General features: G+C 43.3%; 4 protein-coding genes across 5 annotated transcripts; 2 read left to right on the top strand and 2 right to left on the bottom strand.

The window, feature by feature from the left end:
* Window positions 1–59: 59 nt before the first annotated feature.
* On the bottom strand, window positions 60–8629 carry SHPK (sedoheptulokinase). 2 transcript variants are annotated; one of them, XM_085240826.1, is made up of 7 exons: window positions 8542–8629; window positions 6492–6633; window positions 4194–4377; window positions 2825–2977; window positions 1670–1845; window positions 1378–1578; window positions 60–473 (listed from the first exon to the last, which is right to left on the bottom strand). In XM_085240826.1, the coding sequence occupies exons 2-7, from the start codon at window positions 6628–6630 to the stop codon at window positions 79–81; spliced, it is 1248 nt and encodes a 415-aa protein (XP_085096952.1). In that variant the 5' UTR covers window positions 6631–6633; window positions 8542–8629; the 3' UTR covers window positions 60–78. The 2 variants fall into 2 exon arrangements, with proteins under 2 accessions (XP_085096952.1, XP_003211843.1); XM_003211795.4 differs by lacking the exon at window positions 8542–8629 and adding an exon at window positions 7858–8296.
* CTNS (cystinosin, lysosomal cystine transporter) lies at window positions 8367–16121 on the top strand. The gene is made up of 11 exons (XM_085240827.1): window positions 8367–8526; window positions 8917–9025; window positions 9505–9583; window positions 10786–10870; window positions 10961–11064; window positions 12037–12168; window positions 12892–12991; window positions 13086–13205; window positions 14165–14335; window positions 14723–14840; window positions 15196–16121. The coding sequence occupies exons 2-11, from the start codon at window positions 8926–8928 to the stop codon at window positions 15324–15326; spliced, it is 1140 nt and encodes a 379-aa protein (XP_085096953.1). The 5' UTR covers window positions 8367–8526; window positions 8917–8925; the 3' UTR covers window positions 15327–16121.
* Window positions 16122–16330: 209 nt separating this feature from the next.
* Window positions 16331–19894, bottom strand: TAX1BP3 (Tax1 binding protein 3). The gene is made up of 4 exons (XM_085240833.1): window positions 19754–19894; window positions 18453–18572; window positions 18103–18180; window positions 16331–17827 (listed from the first exon to the last, which is right to left on the bottom strand). The coding sequence occupies exons 1-4, from the start codon at window positions 19790–19792 to the stop codon at window positions 17690–17692; spliced, it is 375 nt and encodes a 124-aa protein (XP_085096959.1). The 5' UTR covers window positions 19793–19894; the 3' UTR covers window positions 16331–17689.
* EMC6 (ER membrane protein complex subunit 6) lies at window positions 19858–20830 on the top strand. The gene is made up of 3 exons (XM_085240834.1): window positions 19858–19998; window positions 20089–20155; window positions 20262–20830. The coding sequence occupies exon 3, from the start codon at window positions 20304–20306 to the stop codon at window positions 20634–20636; it is 333 nt and encodes a 110-aa protein (XP_085096960.1). The 5' UTR covers window positions 19858–19998; window positions 20089–20155; window positions 20262–20303; the 3' UTR covers window positions 20637–20830.
* The last annotated feature ends 33 nt before the right edge of the window (window positions 20831–20863 follow it).

Below are 20863 nucleotides of genomic sequence, written 5' to 3'. Positions count from 1 at the left end.
GAAACACTGAACAGCCAACAACAAAAATAATAATAATTAAAAAAAGATGACGCATCTCAGGCCATTCCAAATAGTAATTTATTTTCTCTGGAACATCACCATGGCAGCCCCCACAGCAGCATCAACATCTTTCCCATAAACCACAGGGAACGGAAAAATCCTTTCCACTTCCTGCCTCAGCACCTCATTCCTGGCAAGAGCACTCCCGCTCCCCAGAACCCTCCGCACTCCTGTCTCCATCAGGCGCTGCACTGGCAACATGGAACAGAGGTTTTCAACGAGGCCGCGGCACACAGCTCTGGTGACGTGGCCCAGGGAGAGCTCAGAGGCAGCAATGCTGGTCACTGAAGCCAACTGCTCAGGAATGTGTCTCTCTCCAAACAGGGTTGGGTGGACTGAGAGACGGCTGTCATTTTGATCCAAGGCTGCTTTGATTATTTTTGCATAGATGGCAGACTCTTGAATCTGAAATCCTGAAGATCAGAAATATCACGTTATTAATCTGAAGAGGTTTAGTATATGTTACACGTGGAGACTTAAAATGAATTGAGCTATTTGTTCAGAAAAATGCTGTATACCTTCTTCCTTTGCATCAAAGGTAGTTATTTTTCCAGGATTATGAACTCAGTTCTCTCAATCCAAATTTATCTACTATCTGTCATACCAGAAAACCTTTTCTGTTTGAAGAAATGGCTGTTTCTAGTAATACACTATCTGTCTCTGCCTAAACTGTGCAAAGTCACAGAAAACAGCACCTCTTAAAGGCAATAATGGCAGACTTCACACACAATTTAGCCACTGAAGCTGAATGCTGAGTTCACTTCAAGAACTCACTGAAAGAATGATTTCAGAGCTTATTTCTGTACTGTGGAACCCAGGAGATTATAAAAAATAAACAACAGCAATGAAAACCAAAACACCACAACCATAAACGCCACATTTAAAGCACTTAGATGATAAATATGAGTTTAAATCTTAAAATCCATCAGACTGCTCTAAAATATGCATTAAAAGCAACAGACAAAAATCAAGGGATTCTTTTGGACTGCAGCCATACAAAATCAGAAGCTGTTCTAGAATTTATTGACCTTTCCTTTAAAAAAACAACTTGCAAAAAACATTCTCTTCTGTTCTTAAAACAAAAGAAACCTCCAAATCTAGAGGCAGTGTGAATGTTGAGCCCAAAGATGACTGTCGAAACACATTCCCTACCTTCCAAAGGAAATTCCAGAACCAAAGAAGCATGACCCAGGCCTACATCCTTGTTCCTTATACAGCATGACAAAACAGCCCTAAGCTTGCTCCTTTACCATAGCTTCCCTTTACGCTGCTGATCAACCACAATTTTAAGCCTTAATTACCCTTAAATTAATTTACCTAGCTCTTCTGTCCACCGTGCCACCATGTTCACAAACGTTGCTAGCACATTGCCCCCATTAAGTGATGCTGCCACTGCCAAGTAGTCACCATCAAAGTAAGGAAAGTAAGTGACAGCTGAGGAAGGATCCGGTGTCTCTGGAGGCTGGAAACCCGAGGGCATTGAGATAGTCAGCTGAGCAGAGGTGCTGATATTGAGAACTAGAGAAAAAAAGAAAAAAAATCAGTGTTTCCAGTCCTACTCTGAAGGAGGACAATGAGAAGAGCAAGTAAGATATCAAAATGATCATACCTGCATCAGTTCTTTCAGTCAGACAGGAATAAACAGAGCACTGGAAGTCTCCCAGAGCAATTCCCACTTTTGTTCCCTTGGGTATTCCATGCCATGCACTGATTGTCCTGCCTGCAATACTGCCAGGGTCTCCCACCTCTGGAAGCAAGTGAACAGGAAAGCCAGACTTTTTCAATCTGTAATCAGAACAATATCATTGCAGGAAACAATATCATTGCTGGATTTAAACATGCTTTCATCTGTTTAGAAAGCTCAGTCCTGTGCAGTGTTCCAGTTCAATAGGTTGAGTGAAGAAGAATAGTCAGGAAGAACAAATAGCTTTTCTTTATATACAATTTGATTACCTGAGATCATAAAGCAATACCTGTGTAAAAAGTTAGACAGACAAGGAGATCCACAGTCAAGGGACAACCATAAAAATTCAGCTTTAAATTCTTCAACAGAATTTTGAGCTGTCATGCAGTTAGTGGTTCAAAACCAAATCACAAAGAGTTAAGTCCAACAAACTCCTTATGTAAATAAACTGCAAGGCACACTATTTTGCTACAGCAAAAACAGGAGGTTAGTGGGAGTTCAGCATGCCAAACGCAAGTTCCTGACACTCTTTCAAGGTATTAGGCACTAATTTACCTTCATGAGAAGATCTTGGAATCCTGGCCTAACCTAAGCCCTGAAATACACACAGCCTTATGGCTTTGCCCTGAAAGAGCAAATCATTAAAAATAAATAAATAAAACCAGTTTCCTGCAATACTTCCCATAGCCTACAGAAAATTGTAACTATTATCACTAATAAATCTCAACAGTTACAAGGGAGCTCAGTAGAAGAAGACAGTATTAACAATATTTTATCATCACAGCCTTAGATGCAGCATTCACTTCTTCATCCCATTCCACCATCACACAACAGAGAGAACAACTTTGATAAGTCTCTCAGCTATGCTGTCTTAGGTATTTCTAAAAATACAGTGCCAGATTTTATATAATGCAGACATAGACAACTTACAGAACAAGAGCAAACCCAACAGTCCTTCAGTACAAGCCACACCACAAGTAAGATCACTCTATTTGTAACACATTCATACTTAAGGCCCAAAATGGTGTTCACTTTGCATGACACAAAGCATAAAACCCACTGATTGACCTTAGCACTTACATGTCAGTATTCCAGCTTTTGTTTCTGGAATTAAAATATCCCCAGCTGGCGGCATTCTGGACAGACATGAGTGGCTTCTTCAAGTCACACAACATGGCAACCACATAGTCATGGATAGTACCAGCTGCATCATAAGACTTCAGAAAGTCTGGACTTTTAAACAAAACATTTTAAAAAGAAAATCAGCAAAGGGAGCTTTTAGACCTTGGAAGTAAGGTTATGTCCAGTGCTACAGCGAACTTCAGATGTATGCAGTCCCATCTCCTAGAAACAAAATAGTAATCTCAGTATCTCAGTGATTAAATTGGATTTGGTGGGCTGTTGTTTTCTGTTAATTCATTTTTGCTTGTTTGCTATTTTGCACGTTTTTAATTGGATTTATTTGCCAAGCTCTTACCACAGCAATACTGCTGGTATTTCCTCATGGAAGATAGAAACAGTGGCATGAACTGTCTAGGTTTGAAAAAACAATACAGCAAAACATACAAGGAAGATAATAATTATTTGTACAAGAATGTCGCATTCCAGAGCATTTGAGAAAGATAGTAAATTCCTGCAGTTGCTATAAGATTCACAAACTACACAAATGAATATGTACCAAGTAGTGAAACAGAACGGGAACAAATCAAAGACTTTGGGCTCGTGAATTGCACAGCTCTAAAGCAAGATCATGTCACATCCCAGGTATCTACTGAACACGCTGACTGAAAACAACATCTAATAGGTTTGTCCCTGTTTATTTAGCCTCAACTTATGGATGAGGAAGACATCATCTCTGAGAAACGTGGCATCCTGCAGATGAAACTGAAGACCAAATCCTTCTGGTGCAATGTTGTAAGTGAAAAACTGCATCCTCTGCAAAAATGCCACAACAAAGCAGAGCATCAGTAACACCTCGTAAGAATCATGGTGTCTAAAGAAGGAAGGAACTGAAATTAATTTAGGGATTGTTTCTTTAACATCTGGCGGCAACCAGCCAAACCAACTCTGTTACTGTTTTAGGCACGTTTGTACTTTCCACAGTCTGCACAATCAAAGTTACAGTGTTCAAGCTATTTTAGTAGACCTTCTTTGAGCAGTAGGCTGGACTGTAATTATTTTATTTCTATGTAGTCAAAAAATTTTCCTTTCATTAAAAAGATCTGCAGTATTTTTAATGAGGTTAGAGAGACGTGCATGCTCAGTTGCACAGTTTATATTAAAAACTGCCATTATAAATACTCTTTGACTACTTAACATTATGATTACAAGCCCCTGAGCTCACAGGTGTATTAACATGCTACAGGAATACTAATTGTCACATAAATTCAAGATGAGAAACCATAAGTGAAACAGCCTGACAGGGATGCCCTTTTGAGAAACAATGTACCTTTTCTTTAAATACCAGTAGATGGTGGCACACCCAAATCCTGTAGCCAAGCTGATGTGCGACTGTGGCAGAGGAAGAGAAGAGAGAAAGGCAGGGCTGCAGCGGCCATCTTGCCAAGTAACCAGATGACTGACTTCCTCTGGCTCAAAGATAGGGCCAGTACCACCCTCTGTCCATTTGCAACCTGAAACACAACAGTGTTTGAGAAGTCCAGTAATTACCAGCAGTGCACTCACTGCCTGGCATTCTTTACTTCTGGATGCTCTGTTTGTCAAATACAATGGAAAAAAAAAGCAGAAACAGTGATATCACCCCAATAGTGATTATAATCAAATTAATTAGTCACAGTTTCAGTCCTAGATAACATCATAATTCCAGTCATCCTCAAATAATTTTGCATTTCTGCTGAGAGGTAAGAAGCAGATATACAGCTCACATATACAAGAGCTGAATTGCCACATCGTGACTGAAGAACACAGTATTAGTATGATGGGCAGTGCATAGTTTCATCCATCTTTTGAATCAAACCTAGTTCTATATGTATTAAGCAATGGACTGCAAAGTACTAAAGAACACCCCTTTCCAGAGAAGGATTTAATTCAGTTTTATCAGTCTAGCATTTAATTTTTCCAACAGAGATCACTACACCTTTTGTTAAGCTGTCAGATGTTTCTATGCAAAGGCATCAGTTAAATTATGGCAACTTCTCGTGGCTGCACAGAGCCTTCTCAGCAATGTCTGCATTGGTCCAGTGCAATGTGCTGCTTCCTGCTCCCCATGAGAACTCCTAAGGCAGATTACAGACACCTCAGAGCAGCAAATCAAGCAGAGGCTGAGTTCCAGCACTGGCCTGTAATGTTTGCTAGTAGCATGCTCCACAGCACAGCTTCAGCCCCTGCCAACTACTACTCTCCCAGATAACGCTGGGCCACAACGTGGGGACAGGACAGGCCACATGCTGTATTCAGTTGACCCTGTAACCAAAGCAGCATTTTTGGTTTTGTTGTTGGAGGTGTGGCAGAAGGCTTTCAAGTTGTGCTGTGCCACTTCTCCTTCAGGTCACAGAAGAGACCTGGCTGCTTAACTGACTAGCAAAATATGATTTAAAAGGTTTCTTGGCTGGATATAGGGCTTTGAAAGTATACACACACAGTAAAAAGCAGCCATAAAAGGTGGGAAATATTACAGGAAACATGACAAGTAAATGGATACCTTTTCTTGCTTTTCCCTGTTCTATCAAATCTGTTTGAAACAATTTTCAAAATGCCCAGTTCTAAATGGATTCAAAGAAATATTATTAACCATAAATCTAACCCTAAAGGATGCTATTAAAAATCTAATTTGTATCCCAAAGTGCATGAATTCACTTAGTCTACTCAAACAAATGAGAGCAAACATCCTCTTTCACAAGGTATAAATGAAACAAAAGTAGCATGTGGCTTCAGGAAATAAAATATTAACCAATATCACATAAAAATCTGTGTCTATCACAAACCCAAGAGGTTTTGTTATACAGCCCTTGGGACAGCTGGAAAGCAAGCAACAGCTCCTTCAGTCCATCAGCCTTTGGATTTTTTTTTCTTTGCAATCATTTTAGTATTTAAAGTAAAACTGCAACCAGTAATGAATAGCACTGTGTCTCCTTAAGCATATAAAACTGGCAACTTTTGATAGGCAGTGACCAGCACTTTTGGAAAATTTCTTCTGCAATTTACAATAAATCTCTGCTTATCTCCTATTACTGATTTTCAGTTTTTCTCTTACTGTGCTGCCAAGCAGCATTTCAAATTAGCATAGCAATATTCCCTGTTGGATAGCTACTGCTGTGCATAATCTAACATAAAGATCAAGTACAACTTGCTTTCCAGTGCATACACAGAGCTGTTAATACTGCTTCTGCAGTAGAAGTATTGAGGTACTGAACAAGTAGGTAAGTGTTGCTCTTTTTAATGTCATTCACCTCATAAAAAAAAGTAATTCATGTGGTCCAGAAGTTCTTTCAAACAGCAGCAGATAATACAGGTAGCATATGATGGACAAACAATTAACAATTCACATATAGGCAATTCCTTCACATTTATAATTGCTCTCGCTCCACAGGGATCTCACAAGACTAAACCCTCCAAACAATCAGTGTAAACAACGTGGTTATTTATAGTCAGTAGCTGAAATGACAGTAATTAAAGCAAAATCCCCACAGAAGAACATGCAGTAGTTTCTTACAGATCACTTCAGTGCTCAAAATTTATTTTCTGCATTGTAATACTCTACACAGGAATGCCAAAAAATTAATGTTACCTTGATCTCTTTTCCAAAACACAATCCCATGCATTTGCCCTGTAATGCCAATGTGACTGACTCTTTGAAGCTGCTGCTGAGGTAGAGCAGCAAGGCATTCATTCAGGGCTCTTATTATCCTCCAGCTGTCCTGCTCCATTCCCTGTAATCATGAAACATTATACTGAGCATGAAGCCATTAGGTCTCACTCACTTTATTTATTAAACAAGGCTACTCTAGTCAGAAGCAAAGAACAGAATTCATTTAGCTTAATAGCACGCATTATAATAATATTCACTACTAAATTGAAAGAATACAAAATAAACCACAAAACCCCCAAACCAATACTAGCGAGTTGAGAATGAGATAACAGCATCTTACATTGAAGGCCAAATATTTCTTAATTTCTTAAGACATAACACTCAAATATACCTTTAAAAAAAAAAATCATGCTTTTGAAGACTCAGATTACTTTGACAGACCAGAATGAAGATTATAAGACAAAGTATTTAAATACAGCCTACATACAGATATACAGATGTGTATTCTTCTAGCTGTGAAAACATAGGTGTAGGGAGAAGGGTTGGCATCTCTGTATCTGCTTAGAAACCAGCCCTTGGAAACACAACACTTGCCCAGAGAATGCTGACACTTTATGTTCATGTTCGTGATTCATGCTTAATTTGATTGACCAACACAACAGAAATAAAGCCCTTTAACAGGTGCATATGCTTCAGGTTATTTCCATGGGGAATTTCCAGTTAGGATTCCATCTCACATTGAAGTGCAAAATACCCTCCCAGTTGGCAGTGTTTGTTGTTTGCTGACTGGAGCATCAAAGACAAGGTGATGGTTCACAGAACAGGTTTAAATAGTCTTGTGACACCTGAGACTACAACAAAAGCAGAAACAGACTTTCTGCAGGCCTGCACAGTGTCCGTAGTGAAAATTGAGCTTGGGGTACCATTTCAGATGTGTGGGAGGCTCAAGCAGACGCAGTTCATTTGCCTCTGTGGTGCTACTTAAGGAATGCTCCCAGCAGCTGCCTCCATTTTGAACAAAAAGAGGGAATAAGTTCTTGAAGAATTACTATTCTCACCGACTCCACTATTCTCATTGTAACCTGACCATTTCCATACTTAACCAACAGTTTGTGTCTTTCTTAAAATATTTTTACTTCGCTTTCTTGAAGACGAAGCAAAGAGCATTTTAATTCTAATTTCAGATACCCAAAAACATGCAGCAACCATCTGTCGCTCCAGGAACAAAAATAATAATTAAAAAAAAAATCCAGGAAAGTCATCAGAGTCCCCATAAACCAGTAACACAACCCAGCCACTACAAGGCAGCCAGCCTGCAACCACCAGCAGCACTTCCAGCCCTTACCTGCAGTCCAGCTTCCACACTGCTGGTGTGGGCCTGTGTCTCTCTGGAGCAGCTCTCTGCCACCACCTGCCCTCGCTCTGTCCCCACCACCAGGGCAGCCTTCACAGAGGTTGTACCCAGGTCTATGCCTAGCACGCAGACGGAATCAGGCCCACCCTCCATGACTGCTGGCAGACGGGACTGCGTTCACCTCGCCCACCACACAGCAAAGCCTACACAGTGCCTGGGCACCACACACCGCTTCTCCTCGCCTCTGAGGAGCTCCGAGGCCCGGCAGCACGCAGCGAGTGGGAACCCAGCGCTGAGGGAACGACCTGGACTCTGCCCTCAGGACACCGGCCGAACATGTCTCACCCTCACAGCGCCTGGGTGCTACCTCCATCTTGAGCGTGACAAAACACCCCTTTCCCCAACCCTCCTCAGCACCCCACGCATCATTAAGCGAAGCTCCAACACATAACCCCAGTCCTCCCTTCGACCCGCCGCGCTCCCCCCCGCAGCCCGGCGCCCGATCCGCTCGGACGCGCCCAAGATGGCGCCCGGGAGCGGCCACAGCGGACACCGCGCGGCGGGGCGTGAGGCGAAGAGGCGATAGGCGGTCCCCTCACGTGAGGAGTTGAAAAGGGAAGAGCCGGGCTGTGTGGGACAGAGCTGCGGTGCTAGAAGGAGGTAGGTGGGCTTTACCGGGTGCTGCTACCCAGGTATGAATGCACCCTAAAGCGTGGGATGGCTCCGCTTCACCGCGCCCTAAGGAGAGGGCGGCGGGAACTACAAGTCCCAGCGTGCACCGCGCCGCGCGGCTACGGGAGGACGGGCTGCGGGGGTGCAGTGGCTGCTGAGATTTGTAGTTCCGGGGGGGGGGGGGGGGGGCGCGAGGCTGAGTGGCGGGAGCAGAGTGAGCGCTGGGGAGGGGGGACAGACGGGGACTGACAGAGCAGCGCCTTTTTGGGCTGGGCTGGGGCTGTTTTAGAGCTGTGAATGGGCTGGTGCCCTCCCAAAGTTTGTGGGGTCTGAGCAGAGCCTTCTCCTTTTTTTTTTTTTTTTTTTTTCCCCGTGCAGTTTATCACCATGAGGATGAGACAGCTCTTCCCTCCTGTTCTGCTCCTCGCACTTGTGCTGCTGGGGCATGGCGGTCAGTGCTCGGCTGTCCCTGCTTGGGCCCAGAGAGGTGGGTGAGGGGGCTCGGAGGCATCCCCCAGCTCACACATCAGGGGAGACCTCACATCCCTCAGCTCTGCTTTCACACCAACCTTTGATTTTGCACACTGTGCTGAGGCAGTGTTCTCACACGCAGACCACTATTGCAGGACGCTTGTCGTATACTTCAAGAGTCATGCTTGGGTCTCATTTGAACAACTGGGTACCTCATGCCCCTCAAGCAGTAATTTTAAATTAAATTTTAAACGCTATACCTACCAAGTTACTGGGATCACATCACAAACAGTGTCAGTTTAAAGTACCCTATTGCTTCCTCTTGTGAATTTTTACTGCAATTCAGATATTTAAATTGTTTCCTTGTGACATGTTTGACGGTTATTTAGTTCCCCTTTTAAGTTGTTTAGTCTCCTTGAAATACTGATTTATTTTTTTATTTATTCTAATATTACCCTGCAAATAGTAATGGACAATTTTCTTTTTCCCCCTCAGATGGAGTCATTGTGCTCTCTGTCCCTGAAGTGGTTTTGTTAGAAAATGGAAGTTCAACAAATGTCACAATATCTCTGAGGTAAAATGATGAATTGAAACTTTGTTTTGTAGGTGTTTTTTTTTTAATGAAACTGGGAGGAGAAAGAAGGTAGAACTTCACTATATACATAAACTTCCTTACAGACTTGGTTAACTGTGCCTAGAGGACCTTATCCAAGTGTGACTGGCCACTTCTATACCATAACATACTAAGTACCACTTTGGACCAAAGTAGAGCCACAGCATCTGAAATGGCCTTATATAGTTGATCTCCTATAACAATATCCTATACCATTTGTATGGAAAATTGAGCAGAAGATATTTCATACTGTCTACCTTATATTAGCTGAGTGAACTACCTTCCATATGTGAACTTAGAGTTCCTCCACTTTTTAAATGATGCTGAAGAAGTTGCATTTCTTAGAAGGATCATAAAATTTCACCAAAAAGTCTCGCCATTTCTAGCAAAGAAATGCAGTTACTCCAGATTAGGTAGTGAGGCACCCAGTCTCATTGTTCAATACAATGCATTTTGTAGCTGTGTTTTTGCTATCTTGGGCCTTTCCCAGGAAAGGAGTGTTAAATAATTACACTTAAAGATTCCAAAGGGCAGGGGTGTATGTGAAGGGAATAGCCACATGATAGTGTAGTAAGTGTGATGAAGAGGGAAAATAGCAAAACATGGGTGCAACAGTGTAGAACTCTTATTTCTGCAAAGAAGTATGTAGCAATTTTGTTCACAGACAGCTACAAGCATTTGAGCCATGTGATACAGAGTGTACTGCTGTGCAGTCAGTTCTCCTGGACAAATGCTCAGAGGAGTTCTTGGGTAAAGCTGTTCAGAACTATTTTACTTTTTTTATCTTATACCACTACTGTAATTTCTGCTTTTTATTATCTCAGTACTGCCTATCCTTTGTGCCTCTCATAGTCCCCAAAATCCTACCATTGAGCTTGTTATCCCCCTTCAGGTAATGGCTTTACTATGGCATTTGTGTGGAACAGAGGCAAAATGTGGTCATGTAACTGTTCAGAGCCTGTCACTAGTTAGTAGATAAAAATCAGTACAATGCTCACAGATGTGATGTTGCTGTCCTTTTGACTACTAAATAGGTACTGTTATGTACAGGTCTGTTTGTTATGTTCATTGCAGCTCTGAGGAATTAGCAGATACAAAGATTGTTTCAGGGCTGTAAGAGTGAACTCAGGCACCAGTCTAACTTGGCTCTTCCATCTTTACAGGGCTCCATTAAATGAGACGTTGGTGATAACTCTTAATATTACACATTCATCAAAACACAGCACCATTGTTGAGCTACCAGATGAAGTAAGTGATAGAATATACTTATGACTATGCAAAAGCCTGTTGCTGGTGTGGTGCAACTCTCCTCATTCTTTCCTCTACTTTGCCTTGCAGATTCAGCTGCCTGCAGGTCACACTAAGGCAGGCTTTCAAGTGAAAGCAGATGATGTTGGACAAGTAACAGTTTATCTTTATACCAGTAATTCCAACTTAACTGGGTGAGAAACTGGTTTTTAGTTCTGCTTACTTTACTGCCTTGTAGAATCTAGGCTTCACAGAATTCCCTCCCTGTAGCTAACTGGACATGGACAATACATAGTTGAGAAGATGTAGTGACTCTCCAGCAACCCTCAAGGTAGTCAGATAAATATGAGCTATGGTATCTGGAATGGTATAATATTGATATTTTAGACGTATATCAAGGTGACTGTGAGCTCTTATGGCTTCTTAGTCTGCTTTTAATAACCTATCCTCAAAGTCTCAAAAATACATGTTCAGATCCAGGAAACATTTGTTTGTCAGTGCCTGGCAGGAAACTATGCTTACTGTGCAGAGCTTGTTCTGGAATGCTAATGCTGTATACCCACATAATCGTAAGGAGATGCAGGTGCTCTGCTCCCTGGTTAGGGGAGCCCTCTGTTCACAGATTCTGGTCCTCTCTACCAGGAAAACAATCTAGCAAAAGGGAAAAAACTGGATTCTAGTTCCATGTTGCCCAAATGCTACTTATCAACAGGATAGTCCTGTGTTAGTTCCTCATTTTACTTCTCCTTTTAAAACTTGCAGTAAAAGCAGAGGTAACCACATTCACAAAGCGATCAACAGGCCAGGCATATCATAGGGCTTTGCTGGCAGAGCATGAAAAGTGAAACTGCTCTTGCACAACAGACCTTGTGCTTAGACTGTGGAAACCATAGGCACAAGATAGCCTTTTTGAAGATTTCTATGTAGAATAGAAAGAGTGGAAGAGGAAGGAAAGGATAGGTTGAGGATAGGAGTAGAACATACCCTAAATATAACAGGAGCACTAACGGAAGGGGGAAAAACCTCAATGGAAACTAGCACTGAAACTTCATTTTGTTTCAATGCCTGGACTCTGCTTGCTTTTCCTCTATGAGCAGAACAAGGCAAAAGACCATGAAATAAAGTATGAGCAGGCAAATTAACCTTTTGTTTGTACTAACCTTCAGACCTAGGATTCAATTTCAAGTGATTCATAGCATCATAGTGAAATATGCTGATGAGGTGATTGGATGGATCTATTTCCTTGCTTGGTCTATCTCCTTCTATCCTCAACTGTTTGAGAACTGGCGACGAAAAAGGTAAGGAAACCTAAGATGCATTTGCAGGTCCCTTAAGCACTTCTGAAAATCACGTTCCTAGGTTCAGGGACAATCTTTGTTCTTGGGAATTATGCATGAAAAGATTGGGGCAGGAAAAAAAGCAGAATAAAGTTTGGGCCTGGGTTTATGCAGCACCAGTGAGCTTTTACATATGTAGATCAGAAAAAACTAATTCTGAAGCTTGCCATCCAGTATTAATTCCTGATAGAAGAGGGCTTCCATGTTTCCTGTGGTGTCATGTTGTATATGTCATCTGGCCAAGTCACTTGTGCTGACATCCTTAAGATTTACTTCCCCTGTGAGCTGCTTACTAGAGAGCAATTTGTAGCGTTATCGTTAGATAAGCTCCCTTTAAACAAAATGGCTGCAAGTAGGAAAACTATAGTATGAAAACTGAAGCAGTCACTTTGGCAAAGATGCACTGCTGCTTCTGTGGATTTAGACTGGCATGACTTTTATCAGGCTAGCTGAGCTCATGAAGAGGTAGAGTTAGACAGCAACAAGCTTGGCAGTGAGAGCAGTTGTGAATGGCAGTGTGTGGCATATGAAAGGATATTTCACCTTACTACTCAATTAATTCAGCATCATGTTGTCACAACACCTGCAGCTTTGGACTTCAACAAAAAAAAAACTGCCAATCTGGCTGTTTGTTCTAGGGATAAGTAATCCCTTAAGTTTAATTATATTTTTCTCTTTCTCTAGTGTTGTTGGATTAAGCTTTGACTATATAGCACTAAACCTTACTGGCTTCATAGCATACAGTGTGTTTAATGTTGGACTCTTCTGGATTCCCTTAATTAAGGTAATCATTATTCTCCTTACTATTTTTCAGGAGTGGAGGTATCTACATAAGGGACTTATGACACTTAGCTAGTTTTGTTTTCTCTTGCACTTAGGAAGAATTCTTACTCAGTTACCCCAGTGGAGTGAACCCTGTGGCTATTAATGATGTTTTCTTCAGTCTCCATGCAGTAGCTCTAACACTCCTCACCATTATTCAGTGCTGTATTTATGAGGTAAGACTCAACGCTGGACTGCTTGGGTAGCTCTGGCAGAGCTCCCTCTGCTGGACTCACCCTATCAGCCTACAAAGTCATCTATCTTCCCTCCCTTTCAGTGGCCTTTACAGTCCAGCAGCCTTATCTTTTGAGTTAGTAGCCACTCCTGCAAGCTTTGCAACTTCAGCCTCATGAGCATTCTGAGCTTACAAGTAAACTCTTTAAAGACCCAAAATAACTAAAGCAAATAGGCAAGTTATAAAGCTCCCATATCAGTCTCTAGCCAGCACATAAATTGTAGTTCTACACTGTACAAATACTCACACATCTTGATTCTTCACCTTTCAAAGTGTCCTTTGCACTAAGAGATTCCCCCAGCTCTACCTAAAATAGCTGCAGAGGCCCATTTATAATTCTCACCCACTTCTCAGGTGAGCCTAATCACTAACAGTCAGGTGATCATCATAAAAGCTCTGATCTGAACAGGTGATTCGTTCTGCCTAGTAACTGTTTGTGTTTTGAGGTGCTTCCTCTGGTGATGCTAAACCTGAAACTGTAGCAGCTATTTATCGCTGTTGTGGAGAGCAATGTCACCTTCTAGTAAAGAATGGGGAGGCAATGACTTTTACAGCAGTGGCCTTTTGCATATACAGGAACTGTTGATGTCATCAGACTAGATATAAGAGCTTGTTATGGGTGGTGGCACTGAATCATAAGTATCATAAATCTTCAAAAATACTGCAGCAACATTTTTCTTATGAACAACAGTGTTCTAAATAATGCTTTTGAATACTGCACAAAAGCTTCTGCAAACCTACAGCTGTTGGCTTAGAGTTCCCTCGTGGTATGAGCCTAACTGGTACTGCAGTAGGTTTTGAACTGGAACCTTCTGTAGTACTGAGCTTGTTTTTTATCTAACAAGTTTCTGGGCATGTAGGACCAAGGGCAATCTAAGTATATCTGCATTTCTCTTTCAGCGAGCAGGTCAGAAAGTATCCAAAACTGTTGTTGGACTGCTGGCACTTGCATGGATTTTTACGTTTACAACGTTGTTTCTTGCTGCAGCTGAGGAGATGACATGGCTACAGTTCTTATTCTGCTTCTCTTACATTAAGTTAGCAGTCACGCTGATAAAATATTTTCCACAGGTAAGCCTGAACTTTTCTGGTTTAATGTTAGGGTGATAGTAATGTAAGTCTAAAGCACATGTTCTTGAAAGTCAGACTAAACTAAACCAGCAATTGTTGTTTGTTGGCCTCTTAATGAACAAAATAATGTAAAGCTCCTACATAGTACATGTCATAAGTGCTCACTCTTTTATTGGGATTGCCCAGGGCCCAGCTACTAAAAAGTCCAAATGATCAAAGATGCCTTAGTTGTGAGCTTTCTTGCCCTTTACCTTATTTGAAGACTGGAATAAGACTTCCTTTAACACAGTATCACAGTAGACAGCAGAGTCCTGTCTGGTCTTAGTCTTGGCTAGGTGCTGAAACAAACAGGTGATTGGCACACCAAACTTCTTGTTACACATTCAGGCATACATGAATTTCCGTCGGAAGAGTACAGAGGGATGGAGCATTGGAAATGTATTATTAGATTTCATCGGTGGAAGCTTCAGCCTTCTGCAGATGTTTTTGCAGTCATACAACAATGGTAAGGCTGAACCTCAGCTGCTGGGGCCTCTCTTAATGGGGTGGGAGAAACTTGCTACAACACAAACAAAAACCTACAGGATTTTATCTTGGGAGAGTGTGCTACTGTAGCAGTCCTTGTACTAAGAATTGAGAATGTTTCTATTCCTAGAAGATAAAAAATAATGTAGCTATTTTGAAGAATCAACAGGAAGAGTTGTTTGCTTTGTACCAACTGTCTATTAGTCAGTCTTGAAGTATTGAAGTAATGTAGGTAATAAACGTGAACTTCTCTACTTCGTATGGTGTGGTCTTGCAGTCTTGAGATAAGACAAACTCATCAAGTTAGTCTTAACCTCTAATCTTGTGTTTGACAGATGAATGGAAATTAATCTTTGGAGATCCAACCAAGTTTGGCCTGGGTGTCTTCTCCATCATCTTCGATATTGTTTTTATGGTTCAGCACTACTGCCTTTATAGGAGATGGGGGTATGAACCTTGTGAATAACATCTCTGAACATTAAAAACTTTCAACTGAACTTGCCCCTTCCTGGCCAAGGGATTTGAAGATGCCTACTACCAGTTATCAGAAATACTGATTATTGATTCTGATCTGCTTATACTTTAATCTGTCCTGGTATGGAATACAAGCTGCCTTGCCAAATACCTTAAAGGATGTCAGGCTATCTAGCCTCCACTTACAGATGGAAGACTCATGCCTGTCAAAGCTGTAAAGTCAGCTTTAGCTTGAGCTGGCCAAGCAGCATGTGGATCTTCTCAACTACCAACAGGAAAGAAACCAAAACTGCATTTTTTTAATTGTGTACCACTCCCAAAGTTCTGGCTTCCAAAAATCTGAGATCATATTAAACCACTTTAGTTATTAATATCTTAAGGTGGTCTGTGGATTTAAATTCTGCTGCTGATGACTCTTTGCAGACCAAACCACAGTAGAACACCACTCAGGGTGGCTGGTAACAGCAGTAGTGGTAACTGAAGGAGTAATAAAGTTGCTAGGGAAAAAAAAAACAAACAAACACAACTACAGATGTTAGAACTTTTTCTCTAGGAGGGGGGAAAAAAAAAAAAAAAAGAAAAGCACTGAGAATAATAAGAAACTGTATTCTCAGCTCACTTAAGCCCCTTTCAGAGGTGCTAAGACAAAGGCACTAACTTAACTTTGCTTGGTTCCACTGACATGCCTTGACTTCTAAACTGGATGGTAACGATTAGACTGTCAGAGGTGTTGTTTTGAAGTGGATCATGTTAATTAACAGCCCACTAATTAAAGGTCTTAAACACATTTTTGTTTCTGTGCAATTTTCTACATACGTGTTGTGCGTTCCAGGATGAAATTGCTACAAAAACCCAACAATGAAATCAGAACTTGCTAACCTTGACTGGATTGTAATGATATAGTCCAAAATCTGTCATTTGAAGGCAGAAATGATGTCTCAGCAGGAAGCATTTGAGTGATATGGCAATATTAAATGTAAGGAGAAACAACTCAGGTAATTTAAGTTTGTTTTATTGTGTGTAAAATCAAGTGAAATAGTACAAATAGGAGCAATTTTTACAGTAACAAAAATAACTTCAGCTTGAAAACCTTAAAATTTACCACTGAATTCTTAAGTTACAAAATTCAAAAGCAGTATTGGAGTAATTTAATAGATACAAAAATGGTAAATAAGCATCTGCACATGTGTACAGAAGTCTGAGATCCAGTAATAACATACATACATGGCACAGCAGTAATGTACTGAATAAGTTAGATTACCACCTCAAGTTCTATTTACAAGCTTACCTGAAGATTGCTTAAGGAGAGTATCAATAAATGAATGGAGGTGGATTAAAAACTCCAGTTTAGGGATAACTGTAAAGCTAGCTAGCTAACAAACCACTAGTATGCCATGTAATTAACTTATTTGTGCAGAAGTTTGAATTTGGTCAAGAGGCACTTGGACAATTTACTGGCATATTCATCTCTTCAATCAATAAATCGGTCATTTGAACAATTTTCTAGATAGAAAGACAGACCAAAATCCACCCTTCCCACTTCAACTCCAACAGAAGTGAGGAACTGAAGACCATGGATACAAGCAGCTCTTTTGGTAAGTCTAGCAACAACATTTTCTTAATTTGCTCATCCTGGTTCATATTACTTTCATTTAAACTTGATTCATTTGTTACAAATTATTAGGAACAAGGAGAATTAAGTTTTCTTCAATACCAAAGTTGAACTGTAGTGTCTCAAAACTTTTAATACCTGCTAAGTGTGCCAAATCTAACAGGTATTAAATAACATACTCAGTTATTTGGCTGAAAAGGCTGCTCTGTACAGCAAGTCTTTGCAGTCAGGCATAATGCCCCCAAACCTTCAGCATACTCTGTCTAACCAGCACACAATGTGAGATGAGTACAGTGCTCCTTCCTACAGCAGCATGCAACTCTTAGTCCAGGCATTTTAATTAGACAACATGGGAGGACAGGACAGCTCACTTCTAAAAGCTTAAGTACACCAAACCGTCTTATCTTGGCAGAAGCCAAATTCTTCTTGAATAGGAAATTTGTGCTACAGAGGAATCTTGTTACAACTGAAGCTTTTCTGTGTGCTTCCTTAGATAGTTAGGGATTGGCCTGTCTTCCTGAAAGCCATGATTATAATAAGGTCTTCTTCCCGTGTACCTGCAGGGAAAGCTTTATAGAAGCACGCTGAGGGGACTAAACTTTAACTACTGTTAATTACACCAGAGAAAGTAAAAATAGTGTTTACCACAGTTTGGAACATGTACTTTTTCTAGACAATCCTTCCTTACTTGATATCCAGTCTGTGCATCTCCCTCCCTAACCCTTCCCCAGCTCGATCACTGATTAGGACATCATGGATTGCTGCACAGCCTTCTGCAGAGATTGCCTGGTCACCAGCAGCCGGACCACTTCTTCATTTCTCTTTGTCAACCTCTTCCTAGCTTGGTCGTGGGTCACCATTGTCATATCCCAGCCATTCACCTAGGAAAACAACATGAGGCTTCAATATGCAAAGAGGCTGTTGGCTGCTTGTAGATGACCTACACCTAGCAGCTCTTCTCAAAATCCAGTCTATGGAAACAAGCTGTGGACTCATAAGTGTCCTATAATTAACTGCTCTATAAGCATATCTAGTACTTAGTTCTCAGAGCACAACTGGTTTTGTAAGCCTTACAAACTGCCCTGGAAAGTACCTGGAAAGAAATCTGCCTGTGGTGTGCGCATGGTACTGGATTAGCACTTGTCTTTGTGCTTACCTGCATGATCTTGTCCCCAATCTGTAGTCCTGCAATTTCTGCTGGGCCTCCTTCTGTCACCCTTGTTACATAAATACCCTGGGGAGAAAAAAAAAAAACATTCACTTACTATGAGTAGACTTTACAGAAAAGCCATTCTACTAACAGTGCAAAAAACTCATGGTAGTATATTACAGCATTCTAGATAAAAACAGGTTTGTCCAGTGTTGAAGAAAAGTTGAGGAGAGCTAACTTAAACACGGGCTCAGTCTGCAAAGGATACCAACAGAATAACTTCAGCCAACAATGTGAGAGGACAGAAACCAGATCGCTCCTGGAGTGCTTGCTGGCTGAATTTGACATGCTCTGACCTTGTCAGTCTTATCTTCAGAGAAAGGATTTTGAGTAGGGTCCTGATCAATGCCACCTCCAATGCTGAATCCCAGGATCAAGTTGTCACCTTGGCGAAGCTTATGTATTTCAATTCTTTGCTAAAAAGAGAAGATGACAAAATAACTGCATTGTGATTACCGACAGAAATCTCAAGACCTCTTCAGACTGTTGTGTGTCTGCCACAGGTACCATAAAGCTCAGGTAACTCTAGGAGAGGAAGGCTGTACCACAGCTTCAGCTGGAGTTATTACTTACAATACCTGCAGGTTTGATGGATGGCTAACAGATCTAAAAACTGCTGGCAACACAGAACTATCACACAGCATTTGCTCTCTTTTGGTCACGTGCAGTCTTGAAGTGCCAGCTGGCTCTGAGCCATTCTCAGCCCTACCCTATGACAGCAGAACAGGAAACCACCTGCAGGTAGGAGGGCACTCACACCATCATACAGCTGTGCTCCAAGTCAGTCTTTCACCACCACCCTGAGAAACAAGGGGAAAGCAGTTCTCTAAACATGAGTCACATCTCGCTGACTGGTCATCACTCACATCTCAACCAGTGCTGGTTTTTATCAGCGCCTGGCATTCCTCCTCACCCTGCCAGTGACAGTGCCGACCTATTAATAGGATGTTTTCCCTTATGAACGTTATCAGTGTCTCTGTAACTCAGAGGTGGGCTCCTCGCCGCCTGCTGAATGCAGGCAACTGACAAACACTGCCCACGAATATCGTGCAGCAACCAGCTACAATTCCTGAGCTGACAGGGAAAGGCGCAGCCCCAGCTGAGACAGCGACGATCAAAGCTCCTTTGGAACTCGCAGCTGAAGGGCAGGGCGTGCCCACAGCCACGCGGGCAGCGCTGCACGGCCCTGCCGCTCTCCCCACGGGCAAACGCGCACAGACTTCCCTCGCACCGCTCTAATTAAGGCCGCTCATAGCCTGTAAAAGCGCGTCCTGCGGCTACGGAACAAAGAAACGGCATCACGAAGTGTCACACCGCGCTCAGAGGAGCGGCTCCTCCAGCACCGGATCACGAAAGCTGAATTTCCCCTTCCTCAGCAGCACAGTCGGGCGGGACGAAGCCGCTCGGAGCTCTCCTCTGTCCGGATCTCGCACCGAGAGAAGGAGGAGCGATGCGGCTCAGCTCCAGCGAGCGAACAGCGGTACGGAGCCAGCGACCGCGCCCTCCTCCCGCTCCTGCGCCCGGGATGACCCGACACTGACCCGCTCCCTCCACCCGCACCGAACCCCGCCGCCCGCCCGATCCCGGCTCGCCTCACCACCACGGCGGTGACGGGCTGTCCCGGCACGTACGACATGGCCCCACACACCCGGCTGCCGCCGCCGCCGCCCGAACAAAAGCGCCTCCGCCGGCCCCGCCCCCTGCTGCCCTCAGCCAGTCAGGCGCCGCCTCGCCCTCCGCCTCGCAGCTCCTGCCGGAAGTGAACCCGCTTTCCCGGCGCCCCCTGCGCCAAGATGGCTGACCGGAGCTTCCGGCGGGGAGGTGCGCGGTGCCGCCGCGGGGGTAAGTTGGGCCCGCAGGCGGCCTCGGCTCCCCAGCCGTGCGGGCGGGGCCGGCCTGCGGTGACGGGTGCCCTGTGCTGTCCCCTGGCAGGGCGCGAAGCGTGACGGTCGGGCCTGGCCGAGGGCTCTGCGGAGCGGCGTGCGGCCGTGGATGAGAGGTACGGGCCGGGGCGGGCGGTGCCGGGGGGACCCGCGGGAGGCGCCGCTTCAGCAGGCCCTGGGGCGGCGGCGGGCCGGGCACAGCGCGCGTCTGCTCTCCCCCAGCCCGGTTGGGAGCCAGGAGATCCCCGAGCCCGGCTGGGAGCCATGGCCGTGGTGGTGGCCAAGCGCGAGGGGCCGCAGTTCATCAGCGAGGCGGCCGTACGCGGGAACGCGGCCATCCTGGACTACTGCCGGACGTCGGTATCGGCCCTGTCGGGAGCCACGGCGGGGATCCTCGGGCTGACGGGCCTGCACGGCTTCATCTTCTACTTTCTGGCATCCGTCCTCCTCTCCGTGCTCCTGGTGCTGAAAGCCGGGCGGCGATGGAATAAGTACTTTAAATCCCGAAGGCCGCTTTTCACGGGGGGGCTCATAGGAGGGCTCTTCACCTACGTCCTGTTCTGGACTTTCCTGTACGGCATGGTTCACGTCTACTGAAACAACGGAAACCACGTGGTAGCCACGGTGGTTTTTAATGAAGCAGGAGGACTGTTGCCAAACATCACCCACACAACTAGGCCAGCTTACCTTTTAAACTTGTTCATTGATTGTATCCTTCATACTGTCAGTAAATTATGTCCGAGTACAAATGAATCGGTAGTATTGTTCTAATTAAACTGAATGTGAAACCACTCAGATGCCTCCCATGAACGTTTGTTTGGTGG

This window comes from Meleagris gallopavo, chromosome 21, assembly GCF_905368555.1.
Source record: "Meleagris gallopavo chromosome 21, MGAL_WU_HG_1.1, whole genome shotgun sequence".
Taxonomy (NCBI): Eukaryota; Metazoa; Chordata; class Aves; order Galliformes; family Phasianidae; genus Meleagris; species Meleagris gallopavo.
This window is presented reverse-complemented; position numbering and strand designations above follow the sequence as displayed.